Source organism: Limanda limanda, chromosome 7 (assembly GCF_963576545.1).
Source record: "Limanda limanda chromosome 7, fLimLim1.1, whole genome shotgun sequence".
NCBI lineage: Eukaryota > Metazoa > Chordata > Actinopteri > Pleuronectiformes > Pleuronectidae > Limanda > Limanda limanda.
The window spans coordinates 2,094,005-2,117,283 of NC_083642.1; the positions used below are offsets into that span (position 1 = coordinate 2,094,005).

At 42.4% G+C, this 23,279-nt stretch overlaps 1 protein-coding gene across 1 annotated transcript in view; it reads left to right on the forward strand.

Moving 5' to 3' along the window:
- LOC133004685 (ankyrin repeat domain-containing protein SOWAHC) overlaps positions 1–17,430 on the forward strand; it is a 23,061-nt gene extending 5,631 nt beyond the window's left edge. The window contains exons 2-12 of the mRNA XM_061074158.1: positions 64–125; positions 1,173–1,367; positions 2,691–2,783; positions 5,327–5,383; positions 5,517–5,618; positions 6,344–6,355; positions 11,688–11,690; positions 13,583–13,675; positions 16,303–16,375; positions 16,972–17,067; positions 17,171–17,430. Coding sequence (XP_060930141.1) covers positions 64–125; positions 1,173–1,367; positions 2,691–2,783; positions 5,327–5,383; positions 5,517–5,618; positions 6,344–6,355; positions 11,688–11,690; positions 13,583–13,675; positions 16,303–16,375; positions 16,972–17,067; positions 17,171–17,346 — 962 coding nt within the window. The 3' untranslated portion in view covers positions 17,347–17,430. The remainder of the gene's footprint in view (positions 1–63; positions 126–1,172; positions 1,368–2,690; positions 2,784–5,326; positions 5,384–5,516; positions 5,619–6,343; positions 6,356–11,687; positions 11,691–13,582; positions 13,676–16,302; positions 16,376–16,971; positions 17,068–17,170) is intronic.
- Positions 17,431–23,279: the final 5,849 nt, after the last annotated feature.

The window sequence follows — 23,279 nt, forward strand, 5'->3', positions numbered from 1 at the left end:
TCTCTAAAAAAAGCTATATTTAGTTTTCTGTGTAACTTGACGAGTGTTGTTTTTCCCCTGCAGCTAAATACAGAGAAGAATTCAAACTCATCATCGACCGAATCGCTGTGGTGAAGTCAGAGAACGTGAGTATTTGAATATTTTTTTACCTTGTTTGGGTAAAACTCTGCTGCCATGTTTTTCTGCATTTATATTTCTACACTGAGGTATGAAGAGTCGTTATTCTGGTGAAAGTATTTGTGACGTAATCAAGGATCGAGATCTGGTAACTTTTCCTCCCAGGAGACGGCAGCTGCAGTTTTCATTTCCCCTTTTTAGACGAATTAACTTCACCAAGGAGGTTGTGTTTTGCAAGATTATGTAAAAAGACTCCTCAAGATTCAAGATTCAAGATTTTTTTATTTTCAAATGAACAGAGATAACATGAAGTAGTCACTGTTAATGAAATACTTGGGTCACAGGCTCTCTTTAAGCAATGCTCAGTTATTTCAACCCAAAAAAATTAAATAAAAATAGAAATAGTATAAAATAGAATAAAAAAGAATAAAATAGAATAACAATGAAATAGAATATAAAAAAATTTAAAATAGAAAATAAAATATATACATCTAAATATATATCTTTACAGATGAATGTTCAATTTGTGCAGTAGTGCAAATATTCAAATATGCTTATTATGGTGCTGGTGCAAATATGCAAATATTCCAGGGTGATTCCTGCTTCGATTAACATGAAACCTGGTGGAAGGATGTGGTTTGGTTCAAGGATATCTCATACCTGTACCTGTCACAGTTCTTATATTGTGTGCATCTTTGAAAAGAAGAGTTAAATAGATTTTCTTTCCTCATAAATCATTTGCAAAACAGATTTTCTTTAAAGTATTTTGTATTCTGCGTTGTTTACATCCAGGTTTGTTGCCGTCTCCCTCTTTCCTACCATTGTTTGGGGCATTCCTGAAATTCTCAGTTCAACGCAGGCATCCCATAGGTCATAGTGTCAGTGTGAGGATTGTGCGTTACGTCCTGCACGCGCACAAATATGTCAACAACTGCACAGAAAACCTTGATGTGTTGCACCAGGAGACGAAAGCTCAGTTTAGCAGGAAGAGAAAACTATTGTCTGCCTTTGTGCGATGTTTACGTTTGTTTTCTCAAATAAATCTTGTGTCTCAGGGTGAGAAGTTCCTCGTCCTGAAGAAGAAATACAGGCAGCAGCTGCAGGAGCGCGATGCCAGACCTCAGGACTCGGACGGGGACGGACAGAGACGTCTGAGTCCGTCCAGGACAGAAGCCACCGCACAGTGGGACTCGCCCGACGCCATCGCCTCTTCTCCACAGCAGCAGCACCAAAGACAGGATGAGCAGGAGGTGAATATATGAAGCTTGTTATTCTGCTCGTTTTTTATTCTCCTTGTGGGAAGATTCAGCAGCGACACTTTGTGCCATCGTGCAACTTGCTGCATCTGCCGTCCCCCTGCTGGACAACGTGTGTACTCTTCATCTGAGCGTCGCATTTATCTCTAAACAAGGTCGTCTTTGTTGACGCCTCTTCGCTCCTCACACGTGTCGGCATCGAACTACCGACGGCTCTGTGGAACAGGGAGTAAAGCTCCTCGGATGGGGGACATGTAAGGTAGCCGCTGTGAGACCCGAGGGACGGTCGAAGGGCTTATGTCTTTACATAAAGGACGGATCTGGTTAAGACTAATGCACAGAAGCACTTGACTTTTGTGAAGATAAACACAACGCGTTACATGTTTAATGCACAGTAATCCTCTGGAAGTACTTCTACATATTGTTCCTGCAGTAAACTTGAGCGTTGAACCATAGATTTAAAGGATTAACGTGTCTCATGCTGCGGGTGGAGCGTCCTCACACATGTTTTGCTCAAACAGGCCCGAGAGGAAACATGATGTGTCCACGCCGGATGCTAAAGGATCGAGTCGGCTCAGTGTCCGACCTGCAGAGAGAGTTTGTGTTTGCAGCTCAGTGAGAAGCTGTTCAGAGTTCAGCTTATAATCAATACCTTGACTCCTCCCTTTTCTGAATCATCGACTTAATGATCCCTTTAGGAAAAACAGAGCAGGTTTTGGTTTTTAGGAAGATGTATTATATTATATTAAGGCTAAAGCTGTGGTTGTTGCCGCCCAACCCTGATAAGCAGCCGATAGTTACAAGAACAGTGTCAACAGAGGTAAGACACTTAAAGTATCTACAAATGTCTCAAACCCAAACCCAAATAAAACCAGATTAAACTTAGCAGGCAGGACATGTTTGCTTGCTTTTGTTAATTCAGCAAAACTGAGCAGATTTATTATTTATTATTATTTGTTAAAAACGAAAATTATCTCATTAGTTGTTTAATTAACGAGACTCATGTAGAGAAATTGCTTGAGATGGTTTTCATGTTCTATCGGAACACATTCAGATGTACGTGGACACACACACACGTTGACATTAAACACATCCGTCAACTCACTCTGTGTAAAAACAGGATTTGTTGGATGAAACCATATGAAATACTTGATTATTTGTATATTTGGAAGTGAGATCAGATCCCAAGTGTCCACAGGAGACACGTTCAGGACGTATTTCAACATCAGGTGCGAACAGACGAGCTCAGCGATGGTCGGTTGGGATCGGATCCCTCAGGACAGATGTTAACAGCTGGTGTGAACTCTTCTCCTGCAGGAGCAGCTCCCTGCACCTCCTGTCATCCACATCCACGTTCCCTCAGAGCCCAGCACCGGGGAGGAGGAGCTGGACAAGGACTCAGGGTCAAAGGTGACAATTTCACTGATTTAGAGGAAGTGGATAAATACATATACACACATATACATATTATAATACACACAAATACATACTATACATGCATTTTCACTTCCATCTTTACAGGATAAAACTGGTGAGATTCACAACTTGCTCATCAGTAATTTAAAAAGCTCCAACTTCACCTGCTGCTGACTTAAAGTGACGCACAGATTCATGTATTAATAGTTATATTCTGACTATATAATACAAGAACTGAAACAAATAACTGTATAATCAGTGAATACCTTTTATATTTTATTGATCTTTTCATCATTTTTTACCACAATTAGCGAAAAATGCTCAGATTTAACCTCTGAAATTAGATATTTAGCAGTTTTCTTTATTTTTCATATAAAATAATAAGTAAAACGTTATTAAAGAAGAATAAAATGCATATTATCTGATAATTGAAATAATTAATGCATGTTTAATTATATCGTTCTCATTTGCTGCTGTTTTTGTATCCATATTATTATTATTATCTTTGCATTTATATCTACATCTATCACTATCCACTTATATCTGAGCACTCACCCTCACTGCAGTGGTCCCCGTGTCACCCACCAGGTGGCGCTAAGTAAATTACCTGGATTTTTCACCTACAGCAGTGGGTGGAGGGAGGGAGGAGCGGTGGGGGGGGGGGGGGGGGGGGGAGGAGGAGAAGGGCCGGAGTGAGAATCTGCATCTAAATGAAGCTCCCTGTTATTATGTAGAGCGGCAACATGTTGGAACTCATTAGAAAGATAATCATCACTTGTGTTCATCACAGAGGTCACAGAGAGATATGTGGCTTCGCTCCGCTCGGCTCAATAGACACATGAAATATGTTGGAATGTGTTGATGTGGAGACACAATGGGATTAAGAGCGTTTGCTGAAGGTATTAGTCTCTTTGAACTTTGTGTTTAAGGCCGTCGACGGTTGTTTCATATCAAAGAAGTCACCTGGCTCGTTGTTATTAATCACGACACCCGGGGCTGGAAACTAGGAAGTCCGTGTCCCAGAGGCTGATGGGAAAATTTCATTGTTTTTATATCATTATTTCAAGTGAAGGAGCATTCATTTAAATTTGAACACATATATCAGGAAGTGAGCGTTTTCCTTCCCCAGAATCGTATTTGCTCTTTTGCTGATCACAGGAGATTTTAACAGAGAAGATGTGTGTTGGCTGAAAGTATTTGTCCTGGGCAAATTAATGGGTAAAAATAAATCACAGAACATATATAACAAACATTTAATGAGAAATTTGAGTGTTAAATCCATGTTGAAGAACAAAAAATCTGAGATTTCAAATAGAAAGTCTTGAAGTCGAAGAAAGTTTTAATATAACATGAGAAAAGAGCTGGAACTTTGTAATTTCACAAAATATGTTATGGAACTAAAATTGTAGCTTTGCAATTATGACTAAAAACATCTGTAGGAATTAGAAATACGACTCCAAGTCCGTTCTTCTTTCTTCAGAATAGACATAAGAATGAGAACATTTATAAATCTATGTATAAGCTATTTTAAATATATAATCAAAGTCCTGATACTGATGAGCCAAACTATTTAGTAATACAATATGACTCCACAAGACGCTATGTTATGGAAAGAAGTTGTTTAACTTTGTGTCCTTGTGGTCGTATAAAGCAGTGATTCTCAACCTTGGTCAACAAATATAATATAAATATTTTTGTTAACTCACATATTAATACTGGGAATTGTTTTTTTCCTTAAATTGTGTGAAGCAGCGATAAGATGAGATTCACTGAACTTACAGCAAGTTGATCCAATTTAGTTACATTTTATTTGTAAAGCACCAAATCATCACCTAAATGATCTCACTTCACTTTCCACCAGTCGCTAAAACCAAAAATAATCTTCTTTTACTTTAGATTAATCCTAAAATTCCCTTTTAAAACACAAATAAGCCCAAAAAATAAATAAATAAATCACCAATTCCGGCTTCTGATCTTTCTTCTATAATAATAAACTAAATACCTCTCGGTCTTTTTCCTCGTTATTATCGTCCTCCAACAAAAGCACTGAAGGAACGGACGTGTGTCAGAGATCAACCGGCTGGATAAATACCCCCCCGATCACTTCTCATGTTCAGCTCGCTGACGTGTGACGTGAAACTGTTTCTACATCGTTTTCTGATCTGAGAAACGATTCTCTCGCTCCGACATGAATCAGCCTGAGTGACAGTTTTACACTCTGTGACTGTGAGTTCCTCCCTCCACGACGACAACTACTGTAGCTTTGTTGTTTTTAGGAGTTAATTGTTAATTGGATTGTTATTCATTACCCCTCGTGTGTGAAAGCGTCACCTCGGCCTTGCTCGCCCATTACCTCCCTCTCTGTCTGTCGCCCTGTGGTCGCGTCTCGTCAGCTGGAAACAGCACAGCAGCGTGACCTCGCTCCGAGTGAGTGTCTGTGTGTGTGTGTCTGTGTGTGTGATGTTGTGTGTGACGGACACAGTTCAGTTAACGTGTGTCACCTCTGAGTAACAGTTGTTGTGTTTCCTGTCCCTCAGTCGGAGTCGGAGCAGGACGAGGAGGGAACCGGCAGCTTGGGCTCCGCCTCCGTCGCCGTGAGTCCAGTTTAATTTTGTGTCTTTTCCCAGAGGATGTGTGAGAAGACATCCTCTGTGTGTGTGTGTGTGTGTGTGTGTGTGTGTGTGTGTGTGTGTGTGTCTAAGCACCCCTCCTCTCTCTCTGCTCCAGCTGGATCCCATAGAGAAGGAGTGGATCTACTCGGCCGCTGGCGCTCGGGTCCCTGACCTCTCTCAGCTGCTCAGGCAGGATCCCTCACTGGCAAACAAGAAGGTAGAGCTGCCCCCCCCACACCCCCCCACCCCCCCCGATCTGCCTCTGAAAGGACACAAATTGGATCTTGTTCTCAGATTTGTGGCCATCTGCGGCGAAAGTGACACAACACAATGCATGATGGGACGAGAAGAGAGACTCAGCCACAGTTTCAAACTAAATTCCAGGTTCCACAAACGTTTTAGGAGGAACAATTAAATTCCAGATAAATAAAGCTCAACATTTCAGTTCTAGAAGTAAAAATCAGACGAGATTATCTGTTCATCAACTTCGTTATAGAAAAATAAATGTCGAGGTGAAATTGAGACTCAAGTCAACCTCCCCTCCAGTATATGATAGTTTAGTTTTAACACATATTCAAGCAAACATAACTTCCATTAATCTGATTTATAAAATCCATCCAATTATCTTCAATATAAGACTTTTTTTTAAAGTTGTGCGTTACAATATTGAATTTTAAAAGACTTCTAATGCAGGTAATTAATCACAGATACAGATTTTCTCGATCCATCCTTTTAGAAACTCAAACATCAAACAGCAGTAACGTGAGGACGCTGTGTTCTTCACGTGTGAAAGTTACTTTGCATGTGTCTGAATTTCTTTTTACTTCAGTTCCTCTGACTTTGTAGTTCCTGCAACTCTTTGGTCAACGAGGACTAAACTGATATTGTGTCACTGATTATTAATGGTTTTGTGTTTCTTTTCTCGGGGGCGTGTCCAACCAGGACTTCACCTCTGTAAGTATATTACGTGTCTCGTGCTGCTCACTGTAATTTTGTGTTGTTATTTATTAAGTCGCTGTTGTTTGTGACTTGGATTCTGACTTGAAGCCTCTTGTTGTTTCCCTCTGACGCTCTTGACTGATGGTGACGTCCTCTCAGGGGGTAAGTGTCCTCACTCTCTATCACCACCTACAGGCTGAGGCTGCGTCCACACGTCCACGCCTCCGCTGCGCCCGGCGTCTCACAGCCGCTAGAAATGACGAGTTTGGAAACACTGCTGGTCCCATTTTAGTCTGAAAACTCTTAAGATGTTTGGAAACTATTTTTTAGTCACGACGTAGCCTTCGCTGATTCGTCAGGCTCCTGTCACATGACCTCCTTCCAGAAGAAAACAATCAGCCTCGGCTACACGTGTAGAGAACCACGTGGAGAATCGATTAGAAGCGTTGCTGAGCTGTTGTCTTCACTAACAGATGTTGTGCAGTTGAATTCTGCATTTTTAAGATAAGATAAAACGTTATTGAGCCGCACACCGGGGGAAATTCAGTAGTTACAGCAGCAGGCGGCTCAGAATAGAGATAGACAAGAGAATACAAATATATAAAAGAAAAGCAATTGATATAATAAATTAAATTAAATAAAAAATAAAACCAAGTATGTACAATTTGTATGTACCTTTTCCTGGTTTAAAGTAAAGTGGCACAGGAGGATTTTACGAGCAAGTAAAAAACAATTTGTGCACAAGAAAAAAACGTTTAAACTTAAGAAGAACACGTTTGTACATAAAAACAAATGTGCAAAAAGTTATTTTCTGTTTAAAATAGTTAAAGTTGTGTAAATATGATACAACTTCTTGTGTAGAAGAGGAGTTCCTGAGCCGAGATGCTCATGAGCACAGAGATCATTTTAGTTTGAAAATGATCTAGATCTATCTAGAGATAGACGAGAGAATACAAATATATAAAAGAAAAGCAATAGATATAATAAATTAAATAAAATACAAATGTTCACTTTAGTAATTTAAAGTAAAGTGGCACAGGAGGATTTAGCGAGCAAGTAAAAAACTATTTGTACATAAGAAAAAAAACGTTTAAACTTGAGAAGAACCCGTTTGTACATAACAACAAATGTGCAAAAAGTTATTTTCTGTTTAAAATAGTTCAAGTTGTGTAAATATGATGCAACCTCTTTTGTAGAAGAGGAGTTCCTGAGCCGAGATGCTCATGAGGACAGAGATCATTTTAGTTTGAAAATGATCTAGATCTATCTAAAGACGAGAGAATACAAATATATAAAAGAAAAGCAATAGATATAATAAATAAAATAAAATACAAAATTTCACTTTAGTGGTTTAAAGTAAAGTGAAACAGGACGATTTAGCGAGCAAGTAAAAAACTATTTGTACATAAGAAAAAAACGTTTAAACTTAAGAAGAACCCGTTTGTACATAACAACAAATGTGCAAAAAGTTATTTTCTGTTTAAAATCGTTCAAGTTGTATAAATATGATACAACTTCCTGTGTAGAAGAGGAGTTCCTGAGACAAGATGCTCATGAGCACAGAGATCATTTAAGTTTGAAAATGATCTAGATCTATCTAGAGATAGACGAGAGAATACAAATATATAAAAGGAAAGCAATACATATAATAAATTAAATAAAATACAAATGTTCACTTTAGTAATTTAAAGTAAAGTAAAGTGGCACAGGAGGATTTTACGAGCAAGTAAAAAGCATACTTGTATGCATTTGTACATAAGAAAAAAAACTTCTAAACGTAAGAAGAACCCGTTTGTACATAACAACAAATGTGCAAAAGTTATTTTCGGTTGAAATAGTGTAAATAGTATAAGTTCAAGTTGTATAAATATGATACAACTTCCTGTGTAGAAGAGGAGTTCCTGAGCCGAGATGCTCATGAGCACAGAGATCATTTTAGTTTGAAAATGCCATTTTCATTAGTATGGATGTAGCTTTATGTTTTTCAGAGTAGAATCCAGCTCCTGGTGAAGTTAACGTCCATCACAACAAATCATATCTCAGCTCGCCTGCTGCCTCTCGACTCTTCCACCGATTCCTCCAAACCACGTTTTGCTTGTATAACTTTCTCAAGCTCGCCCAGCGGAGGCTTTTCCCTGTAACGGCGTTCCGAGAAGCCCGTGTTAAAACATCCAGATCATGCATTTCAAAAGGTCCACTATCAAAAGGATTATGAAAGATAGCTTTTTAGCTCCTGCGCCCCCCTGACAACCCAAATCCTTTTATTTGTCTCCCTGTGCGCTTAAGAGATTTGAGCTCATGTTTGTTGTCCCTCCCCTGTGTCACAGTTCTCACACTGTCCTGTGGCCGTGGCGGACCACCTTCTAAGAGTGGCCCTTAAGCCCCTGCCATCCCCACCCGGACAAGATAGCACGGCCGCCATTGAAGTGCAGGGAGATGTAGGGGGGGGGGCCGCTGGGATTAAGGAGAGTCTTAATGCCCCACAAAGACTTCACCCACTTAAAGATAATCTGAAAGTAATAGAGCAGGCTGGGATTAATTGTAGAACAATGCTGGTTGTGTCCCTGGGAAGGTGCTGAGCCCCCCCCCCGGGCCTCTTTGATGTTCCCTCCGGCCTCCAGCCTTCCCCTGTGCAGCAGAGGTGGACGCCACGCCGCAGATCACGTTCACTGATACCCACGATCCAGAGAGACTCATGAGAACCAAAGGGCCTTAAAGCCCAGGTGCTGGTATATGTGATCCGTCCTGACTTTGCTCTGCAACCGATCTCCGGGGTCTGAGTCCACTGAAGGGATTACTCTTCATCCTGAGGAGACTTAAGTGTTTCCTGTTCTGAACCAAATGTTTGTCGGGATCAGGTGGTTTTAGAGAAGCGCTCTCGAGCAGTGGTTTAACAGCGAGGTTGCTTAAGGCTGGAGCATGCTTCTGCAACGGCGTCTGCGGCTTTTCACGCAGTTGTGACGCAGGACTCGTTGTCATTCATGGTTTTACAAGCGTTGCGCGTGTTGCCATGCAATTCCCCGCCAGACCACTAGGCGGAGAATTGTCTTCTTCGTGTGTGGCACGAAGAAGAGCGGTTTATTTACATCGCCACGGCGGCTCCTCAGAGCCTTTTTCTGGCGGACAAATCCACCGGTCAGTGACGGGTTTTACTAGTGGTCATAGTTTCGGATCTCTTCTACCAAGTGCTCTTCTATTTGGTCCATATTCGTTCTTCTAAATCTTCCGTGGTTTCCGCTGGTATTATCGGGCATGAACCGGAAATGCGACTCCGGAAATGATGTAGTCAGCAGACCAATCACAGCCTTGCCGGCTGCGTGAGGCTTGCGGAGCTTTTCCGTCTAGTTAGAAAACTTGGGCGACGCACGTAAGAAGGGATACGTAAGCACGTAGGGGTCCCGGAAGGGCTCTTACGCTTGCGGGCCCCTGAAAACGCAGTAGCGTGCGCCGGCCTTTAGTCCCACGTTTGGCGAAGGACTGAAGGGATTACTCTTCATCCTGAGGAGACTTAAGTGTTTCCTGTTCTGAACCAAATGTTTGTCGGGATCAGGTGGTTTTAGAGAAACGCTCTCGATCAGTGGTTTAACTGTGAGGTTGCTTAAGGCCGGCGCATGCTTCTGCAACGGCGTCTGCGGCTTTTCACGCAGTTGTGACGCAGGACTCGTTGTCATTCATGGTTTTCCAAGCGTTGCGCGTGTTGCCATGCAATTCCCCGCCAGACCACTAGGCGGAGAAATGTTTTTTGTCAAAGTTGGCTCTTCTTCGTGTGTGGCACGAAGAAGAGCGGTTTATTTACATCGCCACGGCGGCTCCTCAGAGTCTTTTTCTGGAGGACAAATCCTCCGGTCAGTGACGGGTTATACTAGTGTTCATAGTTTCGGATCTCTTCTGCCAAGTGCTTTTCTATTTGGTCCATATTCGTTTTTCTTAATCTTCCGTGGTTTCCGCTGGTATCATCAGGTATGAACCGGAAATGCGACTCCGGAAATGATGTAGTTAGCCGACCAATCACAGCCTTGCCGGCTGCGTGAGGCTTGCGGAGCTTTGCCGTCTAGTTAGAAAAATTGGGCAACGCACGTAAGAAGGGACACGTAAGCACGTAGGGGTCCCGGAAGGGCGCTTACGCTTCCAGGCCCATGAAAACGCAGAAGCATGCGCCGGTCTTTAGTCCCACGTTTGGCGAGCGACTGAAGGGATTACTCTTCATCCTGAGGAGACTTAAGTGTTTCCTGTTCTGAACCAAATGTTTGTCGGGATCAGGTGGTTTTAGAGAATCGTCTCGAGCAGTGGTTTAACAGTGAGGTTGCTTAGAAGTCAAGATCTCCTCTAAGTCTCCATCTCTCTCTCTCTCTATGTTAAGAAAAGACAAAATGTTTGTAACATTTTGAACTTCGTCCCGGGTAAAGCCAAGATGGGTATTTACATTACTAGGAGAAATAAGGTCGAGCAACAACCAGGGACTAATGTCATTGCTCTGTTTCCTGCCCTGGTGAAGCCAGAGTTGTGGTTGGTTTCAGGTTTTATGAGCTAATGAAAAATCTCGAAACATTGAAGGATGTGTGGTGTGTCAAAGTAGCGATCTGCACTGTAAAAGAAAATGAATTGCATTTTAGCCATATTTTATCATTTGTTTTAATGTTGTTTGTTTATAATTTTTAATCTCTATTTTTTTGACGGAAAGGAAAAATTGATTGCCCTACTCTTGTTCTGTAAAACTGAATAGAGTAGGTATTTAAAAATCTAAAAATATCTCCCTCTCTCTCTCTCTCTCTCTCTCTCTCTCTCTCTCTTCCTGCTCGTGACGTGGACCTCTCTCTCCCTCTCTCTCTCTCTCTCTCTCTCTCTCTCTCTCTCTCTCTCTCTCTCTCTCTCTCTCTCTCTCTCTCTCTCTCTCTCTATCTCTCTCTCTCTCTCTCCCCCTCTCTCTCTCTCTCTCTCTTCCTGCTGGGGACGTGGACCTCTCTCTCTCTCTCTCTTCCTGCTCGTGACGTGGACCTCTCTCTCTCTGTCTCTCTCTCCCTCTCTCTCTTTCTCTCTCTCTCTCTCTCTCTCTCTCTCTCTCTCTCTCTCTCTCTCTCTCTCTCTCTCGCTCTCTCTTCCTGCTCGTGACGTGGACCTCTCTCTCCCTCTCTCCCTCTCTCTCTCTCTCTCTCTCTCTCTCTCTCTCTCTCTCTCTCTCTCTCTCTCTCCCTCTCTCTCTCTCTCTCTCTTCCTGCTGGTGACGTGGACCTCTCTCTCTCTCCCTCTCTCTCTCTCTCTCTCCCTCTCTCTCTCTCTCTCTCTCTCTGTCTCTCTCTCTTTCTCTCTCTCTCTCTCCCTGCTGTGACGGACTTCCTCCTCCACACAGTTTGTAAGTACATCATTAGCTCATCACTCCTCTGCGTCTCCCTCCACTTCCCTCACTGGGGAGGTGCAGGGTGGGTGGGTGGGGTTGGGGGGGACACGGCCGTCCCCGAGTGACGGGACAGGTGGGGGGGGGAAACGTGAGGCTGCAGGAAGGGAAGACGCAGCATCCTGTCCGGCCTCGTCCATCACTCCTGCCCACGGGGGGGGGGGGACCCGCCGAGCCGCCTGTCACAGAATCCTCCGGCCAATCTGTCTTCAGATGTGACAGAGGACAGACAAAAGAGATGGAGACGCTCCAGCCAGACAGCGTCTATCACAATCTGTCTCTGACGCGGAGAGCTGAAGCAACATGTCGCCTCCTCCTCATCCTCCTCCTCATCCTCCTCCTCCTCATCCTCCTCCTCCTCATCCTCCTCCTCATCCTCCTCCTCATCCTCCTCCTCATCCTCCTCCTCCTCCTCATCCTCCTCCTCATCCTCCTCAGTGGACACAAGCAGACATTTTTATCTGGCCGGCCGTTGGACGAGCTTTTTGTCCCTCGTCGACACAAAGGGACGCGTGTCCTGTCCGTCCGTTAGTCGTGTCCCCGGTTTGTTTCTCAGAGGTAAACGAGTGTTTCTCTGGAACAAGAAATACTGGGTCTCGTCCTCACAGCTGTTCTGTTCGGGAGCTGTTTCTAAAATCCTCAGACTCCTCGGATAAGATCTATAAAAGATTTGAAACTTTTTTTATATTTCTTATCCAGGTAGCCAGAAGACAAACTGATTTAAATTCAGCTAATTATTTGTCTTGTCCAACTTCCATATTTGTTTAGATAAGGATAGGGAATAAAAACATTAAAATTGTGCAGCAAATATAATTATTTTTCATCCATAAACTTGTCATCAACAATTTAATGTTGTTACCGATTGAGGTGAAGACATTTTTCTTAATTTAGTGGATCAAGTTTTATAAAATTAATTGTTTTATATAAAAAAAAACATAATCTAATCATAGATGTCAGGTTAATGTAAAGTAAAAAGTCCAATATTTTCCACTGGATTGTAAAGGATCACAAATTTAGAGTACCTGAATATTTTAAATACTTAATTCATAGTAGTAGAGTATAAATCCGTTTGTTTGACCTTATGAATACGTCTATAATCTCTAGAACTCCATTTAAATCCATGTGACTGATCTCGAGCTCCACGTGAGAAAAACAATAAAGTTATAAAGTTCCCCCCCCCCGTCCTCTGTGAGGTCTCTGAGGTCTCGACCTCGGCGGCGTTGGACGGCCGTCGGTTGTTTAGCCGACATCTGCCCCCCCGCTCGGCTCCACCTGCCGCTGACCTGTAATCACGCAGCTGAAAGTGGAGTCGCAGAAAAGATCACAGCTGCGGCCCGACAGGTGGATGTGGTTCCACGCCACCGGACATGTGTCTCTGATTAAAGCTTCGACACTTTGAGAATCTCAACATGTGGACGTGAGGGTGTATCTGTAAGGGCGGGGGGGTGGGCAGCGGGCGGGGGGGGGCTTGTTTCCCTGCTTGACGTGTGCTGACAGTCGTGTGGTGATGTCTGGGTGGGTCTCCCCTCTGCGGGTCACACTAACATCATCAATCTTCCCCCCCGGTGACAGGCGGCCGGGCCCCCCAACCGTGGGCACAGGGCTGTGTTGTTTTGTAATTAGGCTCCGTTAGATGGCAGGAAACCATCTCTCCGTCCCTCCTTCTCCCCATCATCCCTCCATCCATCCACCCCCCACCCCCCTCCGTGCACAGCTGGGCCCTCTGCCCTCGCCTCGGCCAATGAGAAGCTGCCCTGGCTCGGCCTGGGACGACGCCACAGTGGTCACGGCGCCCGGTCGGAGCGGTGGACGGGTTCTTTGTGAGTAACTTCTGTCTTGGTTTCTCCCAGACGGCGCTGCACTGGGCGGCCAAGCACGGCAACGAGGACATGGCGGCGCTCGTGGTCAACGCCGGCGCTGACGTCAACACCAAGTCAGTGAGTGTGTTCTCCTGTTTTTTATTGACGCACAATGATATCGCAAGGGGAACTCCAGCGGTTTCAGGACAAATGTGCAACGTGTAAACTTAAAAATTAGGACAAAGAAAAGTTGATCAATCGTCGATAAACAGAGGAAACGTAAAGTGATGTCACACACAAGCATATTCACAGAAAGCACAACACGACTACAAGCCACACAACAAAAACACAACCACAACGGAAGTGAGCGACAACAGTAAAATCAGCAGAGTTACTTTCTGTGGTTGAATTTGTCTTTCCAACAAAAGGTGTCATATTCAGCTTCTCAGCTGCCACATCCAAACGTGCAGATATTATCTACGTCTGTAAAACAGCTCTGAACTTTATTATGCATGAAGCTGCTGAGGAAACGATGATCTGCTCCTCACGTTCAAAACAACGTCCTGGTCGAATGCTGCAGATATTTCATCTCGAGACAAATTCGCTCAACTGCAGCGTTTGATACCGTGAATAGGTTTGCAAAATTCCGGGAATATTCAAACTTGGAAACTTTCCATGGGAATTAACGGGAATATACGGGAATTAACGGGAATAAACTGGAAATGTTGTAGTTAATTTATACTAACTGTATTTACCTTGTCATATACAGACATAAATATAAACATTTTGTTTTGTCATAGGCTGATTTGAGCCCTGAGGAAACTTTGGGCACTTGACTATATGCTTCTGCATCGTTGTGTCATTCTTAACATAGGTCTTTGCACAGTATTTGCAAATGTACACAGCCTTTCCTTCTACATTGGATGAGGTGAAATGTCTCCACACATGAGAGAGTGCACGTGGCATTGTTCTGTAGAATAAGATGAGAAAAAAGTTTGTAAAAAAACACTAATGCAATGCCAGAGATATAAATAGTTAGCCAAACAATTGGAATCGTCTGTAAACATATTTTATAATTGATGGATAAATGAATGGAAAGAGGCTAGATGAACAGATGAACAATCCTCAATCAGCATGCTAATATATTTACCCAGTAATATCATGGAAACTTACCTGACTAGTCCTTCACTCTACAGCAGGCCTCAGTAGCCCTGCTGTAGAGTGAAGCATGCTGGGAGTTATCTGTGCATGTGATGGAAGAATGCACAGTGGAGGGTTGAAACTCAACGTTCCATACATCTTTAAAATAGAGTTTTGAATGATGTTTTTATTGCTCAGCGTTTAATTTGCTTATTTTTTTTTTTTTTCAAAATTCCCAAAATTCCCGAGCTTAACTTCCCATGGAAAGTTTTCGGAAAGTTTCCGGAAATTTACCGGAAACTTTCCGCCCCTTTGCAACCCAAATCGTGAAATAAAGTTAAAACTACAAAAAGCAAACACGAGGCAACAGGAGAGAGAAAAACAAATCTCCTGCACTTTACACCAAATTCGTTGCACAGAAAACCTCAGAAGTCTCAAACCGAGTCAGGGAGGAGTTACAGGATGAAGCTGGTTTTATTCTCTATTTTAAGACGAGTAATTTCAATAAAGATAAAGATTTGATGTTGTTGTTATTTACAGCAGCAGGTGAGAGTATGAGGTCGAGGCTTCAGCTAAACTATTTCAATCCTCACATTCGACATTGGAGCTGTTACATTGTGAATCTGAATCACAGCTCAGGTTCCAGAAGTGAAAATCCCAATTTATGTTCTGAATATAGATTTTGTTTATCAGCCACAATATTTATAACCATCAAACGTTGACTAACTTCAAACTACGAGACAGTGAAACGATGTATAAAAACGCCACTAGTCAAGACAAATGAAGGTTTTATTCACACGTCAAGGAGGAGTACTACATTACCCACAATCCTCAGGTGTAATAGCAATGTCTCAAACCGAACTTAAAAAATAATCTGGGTTGTCTTTTATATTTCAGACTTCAGAAAGTCTCCTCCAGAGTCGTGCATCTTGACAAGAAAACTACATTTTGTGTATAAAATCAGTGGAGTTTCCCTTTTATGAATGATGGTGCTTTGTATTTTGCTTTTTTTGTGACGTGCACGTCCTCTCTTCTTCTTTCTTGCAGCATGTGAGTATCCAGGTTTCCATCCGGCCGCGCTGGGCTCGGTAGAATAAAGCTGCTTTGGTTTTGAATCTATTTGAAACAACAGGACGACAACAAGGCTTCTGGTTTGTTCTGCCCTGTCCCTCGGTGATGTAATGGTCTCCTAAATGATCTCTGTGAAGATGCAGCTGTGCAAATGCATTACAGCAGCACGTGTTGCCGGGCGGCGCTAATAAATCATGTCATGTCACGGTAATTGTTTCTCAAAACAGTGCGTCCGTGTGCACAACTCCTGAAAACTCCTGCAATTTTCAGGGAATTACCAGGCAATTATGTTTTTATCATTATCGGGTGTTTCCATAACCTCTGCTAATTTGTCTCTTTCTTTTCTCTCACCGCTGTTTTCATTGGCTGCGTTTGGGGCCTGGGAACCTCCAGGGGGTGAGTACCGAACCCAAAACCTCCTCAGCTCCTCCCTGCATGTCCACAGAGAGTCAAACTGTCCCTCGGTTATAGAAAGAAGAAAGAAAAACACTTAAAAACTTGACACTTAAAGGTTTAGAATTTGATTTTTCAATGTTTTCCTCTTGTTTTCTCGTTGCCAGGGTTACACGGCTCTTCACATCGCAGCGTTACACGGTCACCGGCACATTCTGGACCTGCTCACTCTGAGATATGGTAAAAACCGGCTCTTATTCAAAGTGTTGCACCTCGATAAAAGCTGCTTTCAGACATTCAATGATCTCCGGATTATCTCCTGGACATTCTCCTGAGGGGCTCCGGACTTTCCCCAGAGTTTCTCCTGTTGCTTAGTAAAAACTCCGGATAATGTCCAAATGAGCTCATGTGTCAATGGATTTCTGGAGAATCTCCTCCTGTGTTGTGCATAAGTGAAACTCAAACTCTGGAGAAACTCCGGACCCGACTGTGAGGACATTCTCCAGAGTTCATGTCTGAAAATGGCTTAAATCGACCGTAACACACAACATGAAATGGGCTGATTAGTCATTTTTCACTTGTTTGTTTTCTCGATTAAATTAAATCGACAATATAATTCTGTCCCACAAGTTTATGTTACATTGTTAAAGCCTTTATTTCTATTGTTTTTTTGATGGATTTTACTTTTATAAAACCAGTCAGATTAAGAGGAACAACTGGTTTCAATCTCATGTGGTTATTTATCTGGATTAGGAGGTTTTTTTTGTTGTTTAGATAAATGTTTAGACTAATCTTACCTGCTGGTTTCTGAGATTTGTTGTTTTAATTCTTATCAGGCGCTAAAGAGAACTTGAGGGATTACAGCGGCCATCTTGCTTTCCACTATCTGAACGCCAAAGAGCCGGAGGGACCAGAGGAGGAGATCGAGCTGCGTGAGTCATAAATCATTTAATAGATAATAACTCTTAGTTAAGTTCATGTAAAAAACACTAAAAACTTTCTCTCATCGATGTATTATTTCTTTCCCTCTGGCAGCAGAGCTTCACGTCACCCAGGCCAGGGAGCGGAACAGGAACAGGAAGCTGGTGACGCTGTTCCACTCCAAGAAGAAGTGGGGGTCGGCGGAGGAGCTGGCGCCGATCGAGGAGGAGAGGACGGCGTCGCATCAGCTCGTCCCGCCGCCGTTCAGACCCCGGAAGTTCTCACGCTGAGGAGAAACAGCGATTTCTGACTCGGACATTCAGGCTTTTACGTTCATATTCACACGTAACGTAATCCCCGCCCCCCTGTATTTACCATGAAGTATTGATACCGTGTGTGTACATTTAGTATGTACACACACACGCACACACACACACACACACACACACTCATACAGACACTCACACACTCGCCGATGCATCTAAAAGCTCGTACAAGTACTGAGCACGGAAGCTTTAACTCTGAATTAAGAATCGTGATGCTGCGCTTTTAAAAGTTTTATTAAAGCCTTTAAACTTTACTTGATGTTTCTAAATGTTACTTATCAGGCTGCAGTGATTCTTTAAACTTTCTTCAAGCTTGTTTAATTCTATATAATGATAATGTGTCTGTAAAGGTGTCCAGATCTTCTTCAGATTCACGTATTTCGCTCAGTGAGGAGTTACAGGATGAAGCTTGTTTCATTCTCCATTTTAAAACAAGTAATTTCAATCACCACAGATTTGATGTTGTTGTTATTTACAGCAGCAGGTGAGAGAATGAGGGACAAAACCAAACCAAAGTTCGAAGCTTCAGCTTAAATATTTTAACCCTCGCATTCGACATTGGAGCCGTTACATTGTGAATCTGAATCACAGCTCAGGTTCCAGAAGTGAAAATCCCAATTTATTTTCTGAATATAGATTCTGTTTATCAGCCACAATATTATAACCATCAAACGTCAACTCACCACAAACTACGAGATGGTGAAACGATGTGTAAAGCTCCTGGAAAACACCACAAGACACCGTCATGGAGAAGTACTACATTACCCACAATCCTCAGGTGTATGAGCAATGTCTCTGATTGGTGAATTTGGCTGTTAACACGGAAATCTTTCACCACAACCACGAGAATCCTGTCTGCTAGGATCAGGTGGTTCGGCTCCACATCCCAGATCCACCAGGACTTCTCTGAGGCAGGGATCCGTCGCAATGCTTCATGGGATATGTAGTTCCTTACAAATAATTATGTTCACAGTAGTTGCCTTTTAGTTTTCTGCATTTTTCCAATATTATTTTTGCTTCAAACGCTTTTAATGAGGATTTTCTTAAATGTTTTTGGAGAAAATTAAGAGAAATTACCTTTGTTTGAAGGGCTTTTGTACTGTTCATCATTTCCCATTTGTTGTGATAATTGTGTAATCTAATTCCAAAATGACCATTATTTGCACAATATTTATACTATGAAGATATTTTGGTATAAAACTGTATTTTATATCAAACTGTTCACTGTTTTTTTAAACCAATACTTGTTGTTGTGAGGCTGCTTCACTGTTGCTCTGGAATTATCTGCTCGTCCTCTTGAAACCCAGCAGAGCAACAACTTGTGATAAAGCTTCTTTCTCTCTTTTCCTCTCTTTCCGTGGGATGAGCAGAGAAATTCTTTTAAAGCTGCTTTTGATCTTTCTTCAACCACCTGACTCGGCGGGCTGCAGATGGAGTAAATATGGGCCCCGGCTAACTCTCCATACGGCTTTAAACCTTAATTCCTGATTAGCTGAAAAGGGCAGCACTTGCTTTGGGCTCCTGGATATCACACAACACAGAGGGGAACAGGGGCAAGTGGTTTTGTGCTTCATTTTTGAAGCGGGGATGTTTTGAGGGGGGGGGGGGGGATAAGAGGGAGTTTCTGTAATAGATACTTATCTTACTGCCCTCAAGCCCCTCAAACAAAGTCCCCCTCTGAAGAGATTATAACCCAGGGAGGGCACATTAGCTCTAATCCCATGCTTTGAGGCCTCGCACCCCCCATTCCTCCCTCTGCCCCACTTATTTCAACCCTTCTGTTGCTGGGGGGGGGGGGGTGCACCTTGTATCTAGTGCATGTATGAGCAAGGCCTGTGGCTACACACGAGGGTTGTGTGTGTGTGTGCACTCATGTTTGTGTGTGAGTCATAGGGGGTGGAGCGACTGTTTCAATAGCACGCTGACTCTAATGAAAAGCATTGAGGGGTGCATACTGCTGTGTAACTGATTCCTCTCTCTGAAGAGATTAGGAGCTACATTGTTGGTTCGGTTGCTCATTTCCATGAGAGCACAGCCTCCCACCAGCGGCTGCTCGGCTTTGTTATTTTGAGTTGGAAAACACAGAGCCCAATGTCCCGGGCTTCCTTGTAACCATTGTTTCACAAATAGGCCAAAATGTAGATGTCACGTCACAGATGCCCAATAACCTCATTAGCTGCTCTCTGTGAGGCTGTGGGGAGAAAACGGTTCCACGGGCGAACTTCACTTCGTCCACTTTCTGCATCGTAAAACAATAATAAACATCGAGTTCAACTCCACGTAATTAACACTCACGAGCGGGAGAAAGTATTTTAATAAATGCTCAAAGACAATGTCATGTACCTGTAAGCAGAAGAATGTGTTCATTGATATATCTGTCACCTAATTTAACAAAACAGAGAAACTCACAGTTTTTGTAAAGCCAATTGGGTTTCCATAGGAGAAGATATCGTCCTGATTGTATATCAAACATGAAGAACCACCTCAAATATCCTTATTGCTGCATAAAAATACACAATCGTTGGTTATAAATCGTTACAGCCAGAGGTTGGTCGATAATATCACAGACACGATGTAATCGGTTGAAGTTCTCGGTATAAGCTGATATAAAAACTTCAATTTAACACAATGCAGAAATAAAAATGTGTATTATTTCTTAATTCAGCTTATATATTAATTAATTGCTAATAAAATCAATTGTTAAACGGGAGAAAATCCTGAAAAAAAACATTATTTCCTTAATTTGACACCAAGTCTTGATAACAAACTTCTTAGAAATCATAACCGTCTTTAAAAAATACATAAAAGTGGATACATATTGGTATCATCCTCCAAAAATCCACATCGGCCTAGTTCTAAAACATGCATGAAAAATATTATTGTTTCTTATTAAATCTGTGGCCATCATTATATGAAAAATCCAAATGGAAACTTCCTGTGAAAAGCTGACGTCCCTGAAACTTGATGGAGAAAGAGTTCAGTGACTTTAAGTGAAACAGTAGAAGAGTTAAAAACAAACGTTTATTAAGAAGAGGATATGTAGTGATTTTTTATTTCAATTGATTTGTTCTTTAAGTTGAAAATCCCTCTTTGCTTCCTGGACACAAAAAATCTGACCGAGGCGGAAAAACCGGGTCCAGCAGGAAAATCAACAAATGAACAGAGTCCAAAGACACCCTGAGTTTTTGTCTACGATGTTCATATGACATCCCATAATCATTTCTCTTGACAAGCAACATTAGAACCCGCCCCTCAATTTAAAAAAAAAAATCATTAAACAAGGAACCAAACAGAGGAAGAGGAACAGAGGAGGATCCCTCGACCTCAACAGATGAACAAGTCACATGCACAGAACAACTCTGACGAAGCATTCAAAATAACACAATTCTCATTTTTGCAAGAGAATTATTTATTAAATTTATTCTAAACTTTGCAATAACAACTTTAATCGATAATCCAGATTGCAGCGTCCTGAGTTGACTGGCTCTGCTCTGCTCGTGTTGAGGAGGAACCTGCAGCTGAGGAGCAGAACCTAACAAGCTCCTCTGCAGCATGGAGCCCGACAGCGCCCGGCCCCTGGCTGAGGGGTCCCGGGGTCCCGGCACCCCCCCACCGGGACCCGACACAGGGAGACACCAGCAGCTGTCACACGGGCCCATCACGGCCTCAGCAACGCCGCCTGTCACTCACCCTGTGGAGGGCTGTCAATCAGCCTGCACCCAGGAGGGAGCCGGGAGGCGGGACCCTGCCCGGCCCTAAACAAAGACATACTTTCATTTGCAAGCGGTTCCAGTGCCACTACTATTTTGAAAGAATGATAGAGTGGTGCTGATAAGAGTAATGACAAAGCACAAAGAGTGGAAGGGGGTCTGGGAAGGGGGGGGGTCTGATAGTAAAGAGGTGGGAGCGCTTGATAACATTCACACTTTGCTTACATCTCCCCATTTGTGTCGGGGCCCCAGGAAAATCCCATTAGAGGAGAATCACAGATCTGCACGGAGACCATCACATCCCTGAGGGGGTTTGGATGAATTTCAACTTTTTATCATGTTTATTTTCCCCATTTAAACACGATAAATAAAACAAGAGTAAATAAGTTGCTGTATAGCCTTTAAACTAACTTGCTCCTGAGTCTCTGGCAGCTTCCTCCTCCTCCTTCTCCCCGAGTGCTTCAATAAAATAAACTAACAAGCAAAAGGTGTTGAGGGTTTTGTGGATTCTCCTCAGGCTTTTGTCGTCTTCTTCACACCTATCTATGAACTATTCTAATTGCATGTTAAGTCCCTTTGTCAGCTCGCAGGTAGAGGGGACGGCCTGCAACCGCGGTCACACCTAAACCCATTGTCCCGACCCGTCCACTGTCCTCGTCTAATGTCTCGTTTCACATCCAAAACCAGCTTCATTTAACAGTCTGCTCGGGATATTCAGGGGATTTAAAAGAAAAGATATAAAGTGCAGCTGATCTTTCCCCGACAGAGGAATGTCTCAGGTGTTTCCAGAGACAAAGATAATTTCATCCTCCTTTGCTATCTCGTGTCGTTATCTCCTCGGGCGCCGAGGACAATCGTCTTCCATTTGGTCACTTGTCTCTTCTCCTGTAAACGAGTGACATCCTCACAGCAAACAGCCCGAACTCGACCTGTCGGAGCAGGACCAACACCTGCATTGTGACCGAGCTGCCGAAAGAGGAAGGGAATGAAAAGGAGTCTACAAGATGGACAAAAGCTGCCGCCCAGAGCTGTTTGTGTTGTGAGATGTAGACCAGTGATGCCATAAGCCTCCTTCTCTTTGCACTCTGCTCGGCCCCATTGTTGCTCTTGTACAAATTTGCTTTAGGCTCTGTGGACCCCACCCAAATGAATTCCTCCCTTCCCTCCACCTTGGCCAGTTTTTATCTGGGGCTGGTATCTCTCTCTCTCCCTCTCTTGCTCTCTCTCTCTCTCTCTCTCTCTCTCTCTCTCTCTCTCTCTCTATTTGATTTTACACCATCTGCAACACAATATTTAAAAAGTAATCCTATCAGGCTTAAGTAAGAGGAACAAATCAGGTTAAACTATTAATCCGAAGGTTTAATTGTATAAAAATTCCAATCACAGCTTCTCACAGCCCGAAGTCCAATCTCCACGTTTTGATTTGACCAAAAGTAGAAGAAACAAAATCTCAGCAATTCAATTTTTTGAGGTGGGAACCTTAGAATCAGAAGAATTATTTTAATTATTTCCCTTTTAAAAATGACTGAAACAATCATTCGAATATCAAGATATTGCAGATTATTTTCTGTCATTGGCATAATGGACAAATCATTTAATCTGTGGTTTCCCACGGCGGAAAAACTAACAACTCTGACGCTGCATTAAAAATACACACAATTCACACCAAAAAACAAACACTGTGACTGACTGATAATATTTCAAAATATAAATGAAAAGAGACAAACTTCAATGTAATTAAGAAGATCAGTTCTCAATATCTATTATATCTTTTTGGTTTATTTTGACGATGAGAAGCTTTTTTTATGTCGACTTTTCATCAGCACTCACTTCAGAAGTATTTAGATCATTTACTTGAGTAAAATAATTTTCACCACGTGGTGAAAATGCTCCATCACAAGTTAAATTCACACACCAGGTTAATACACCAACAGCTAATTTTGATTTAAACAGTCTTACATAACTAATCACAGAATTATTATAACTTATTTATCACGTATAAATTTGTATGCTGACGTTTTGTATTCTATACAGTAATAACAGGTTAAATTGAAAATAAAACTATAGCTGTTAAATGAATGTAGTGAAGTAAAATTAACATAATTTCTATTTAAATGGAGTGAAGTTTTCCTGTAGTAAAAGAGTAGAAAATGCAGTTTTCTAAATTCCCACATTCATTATTTTTTT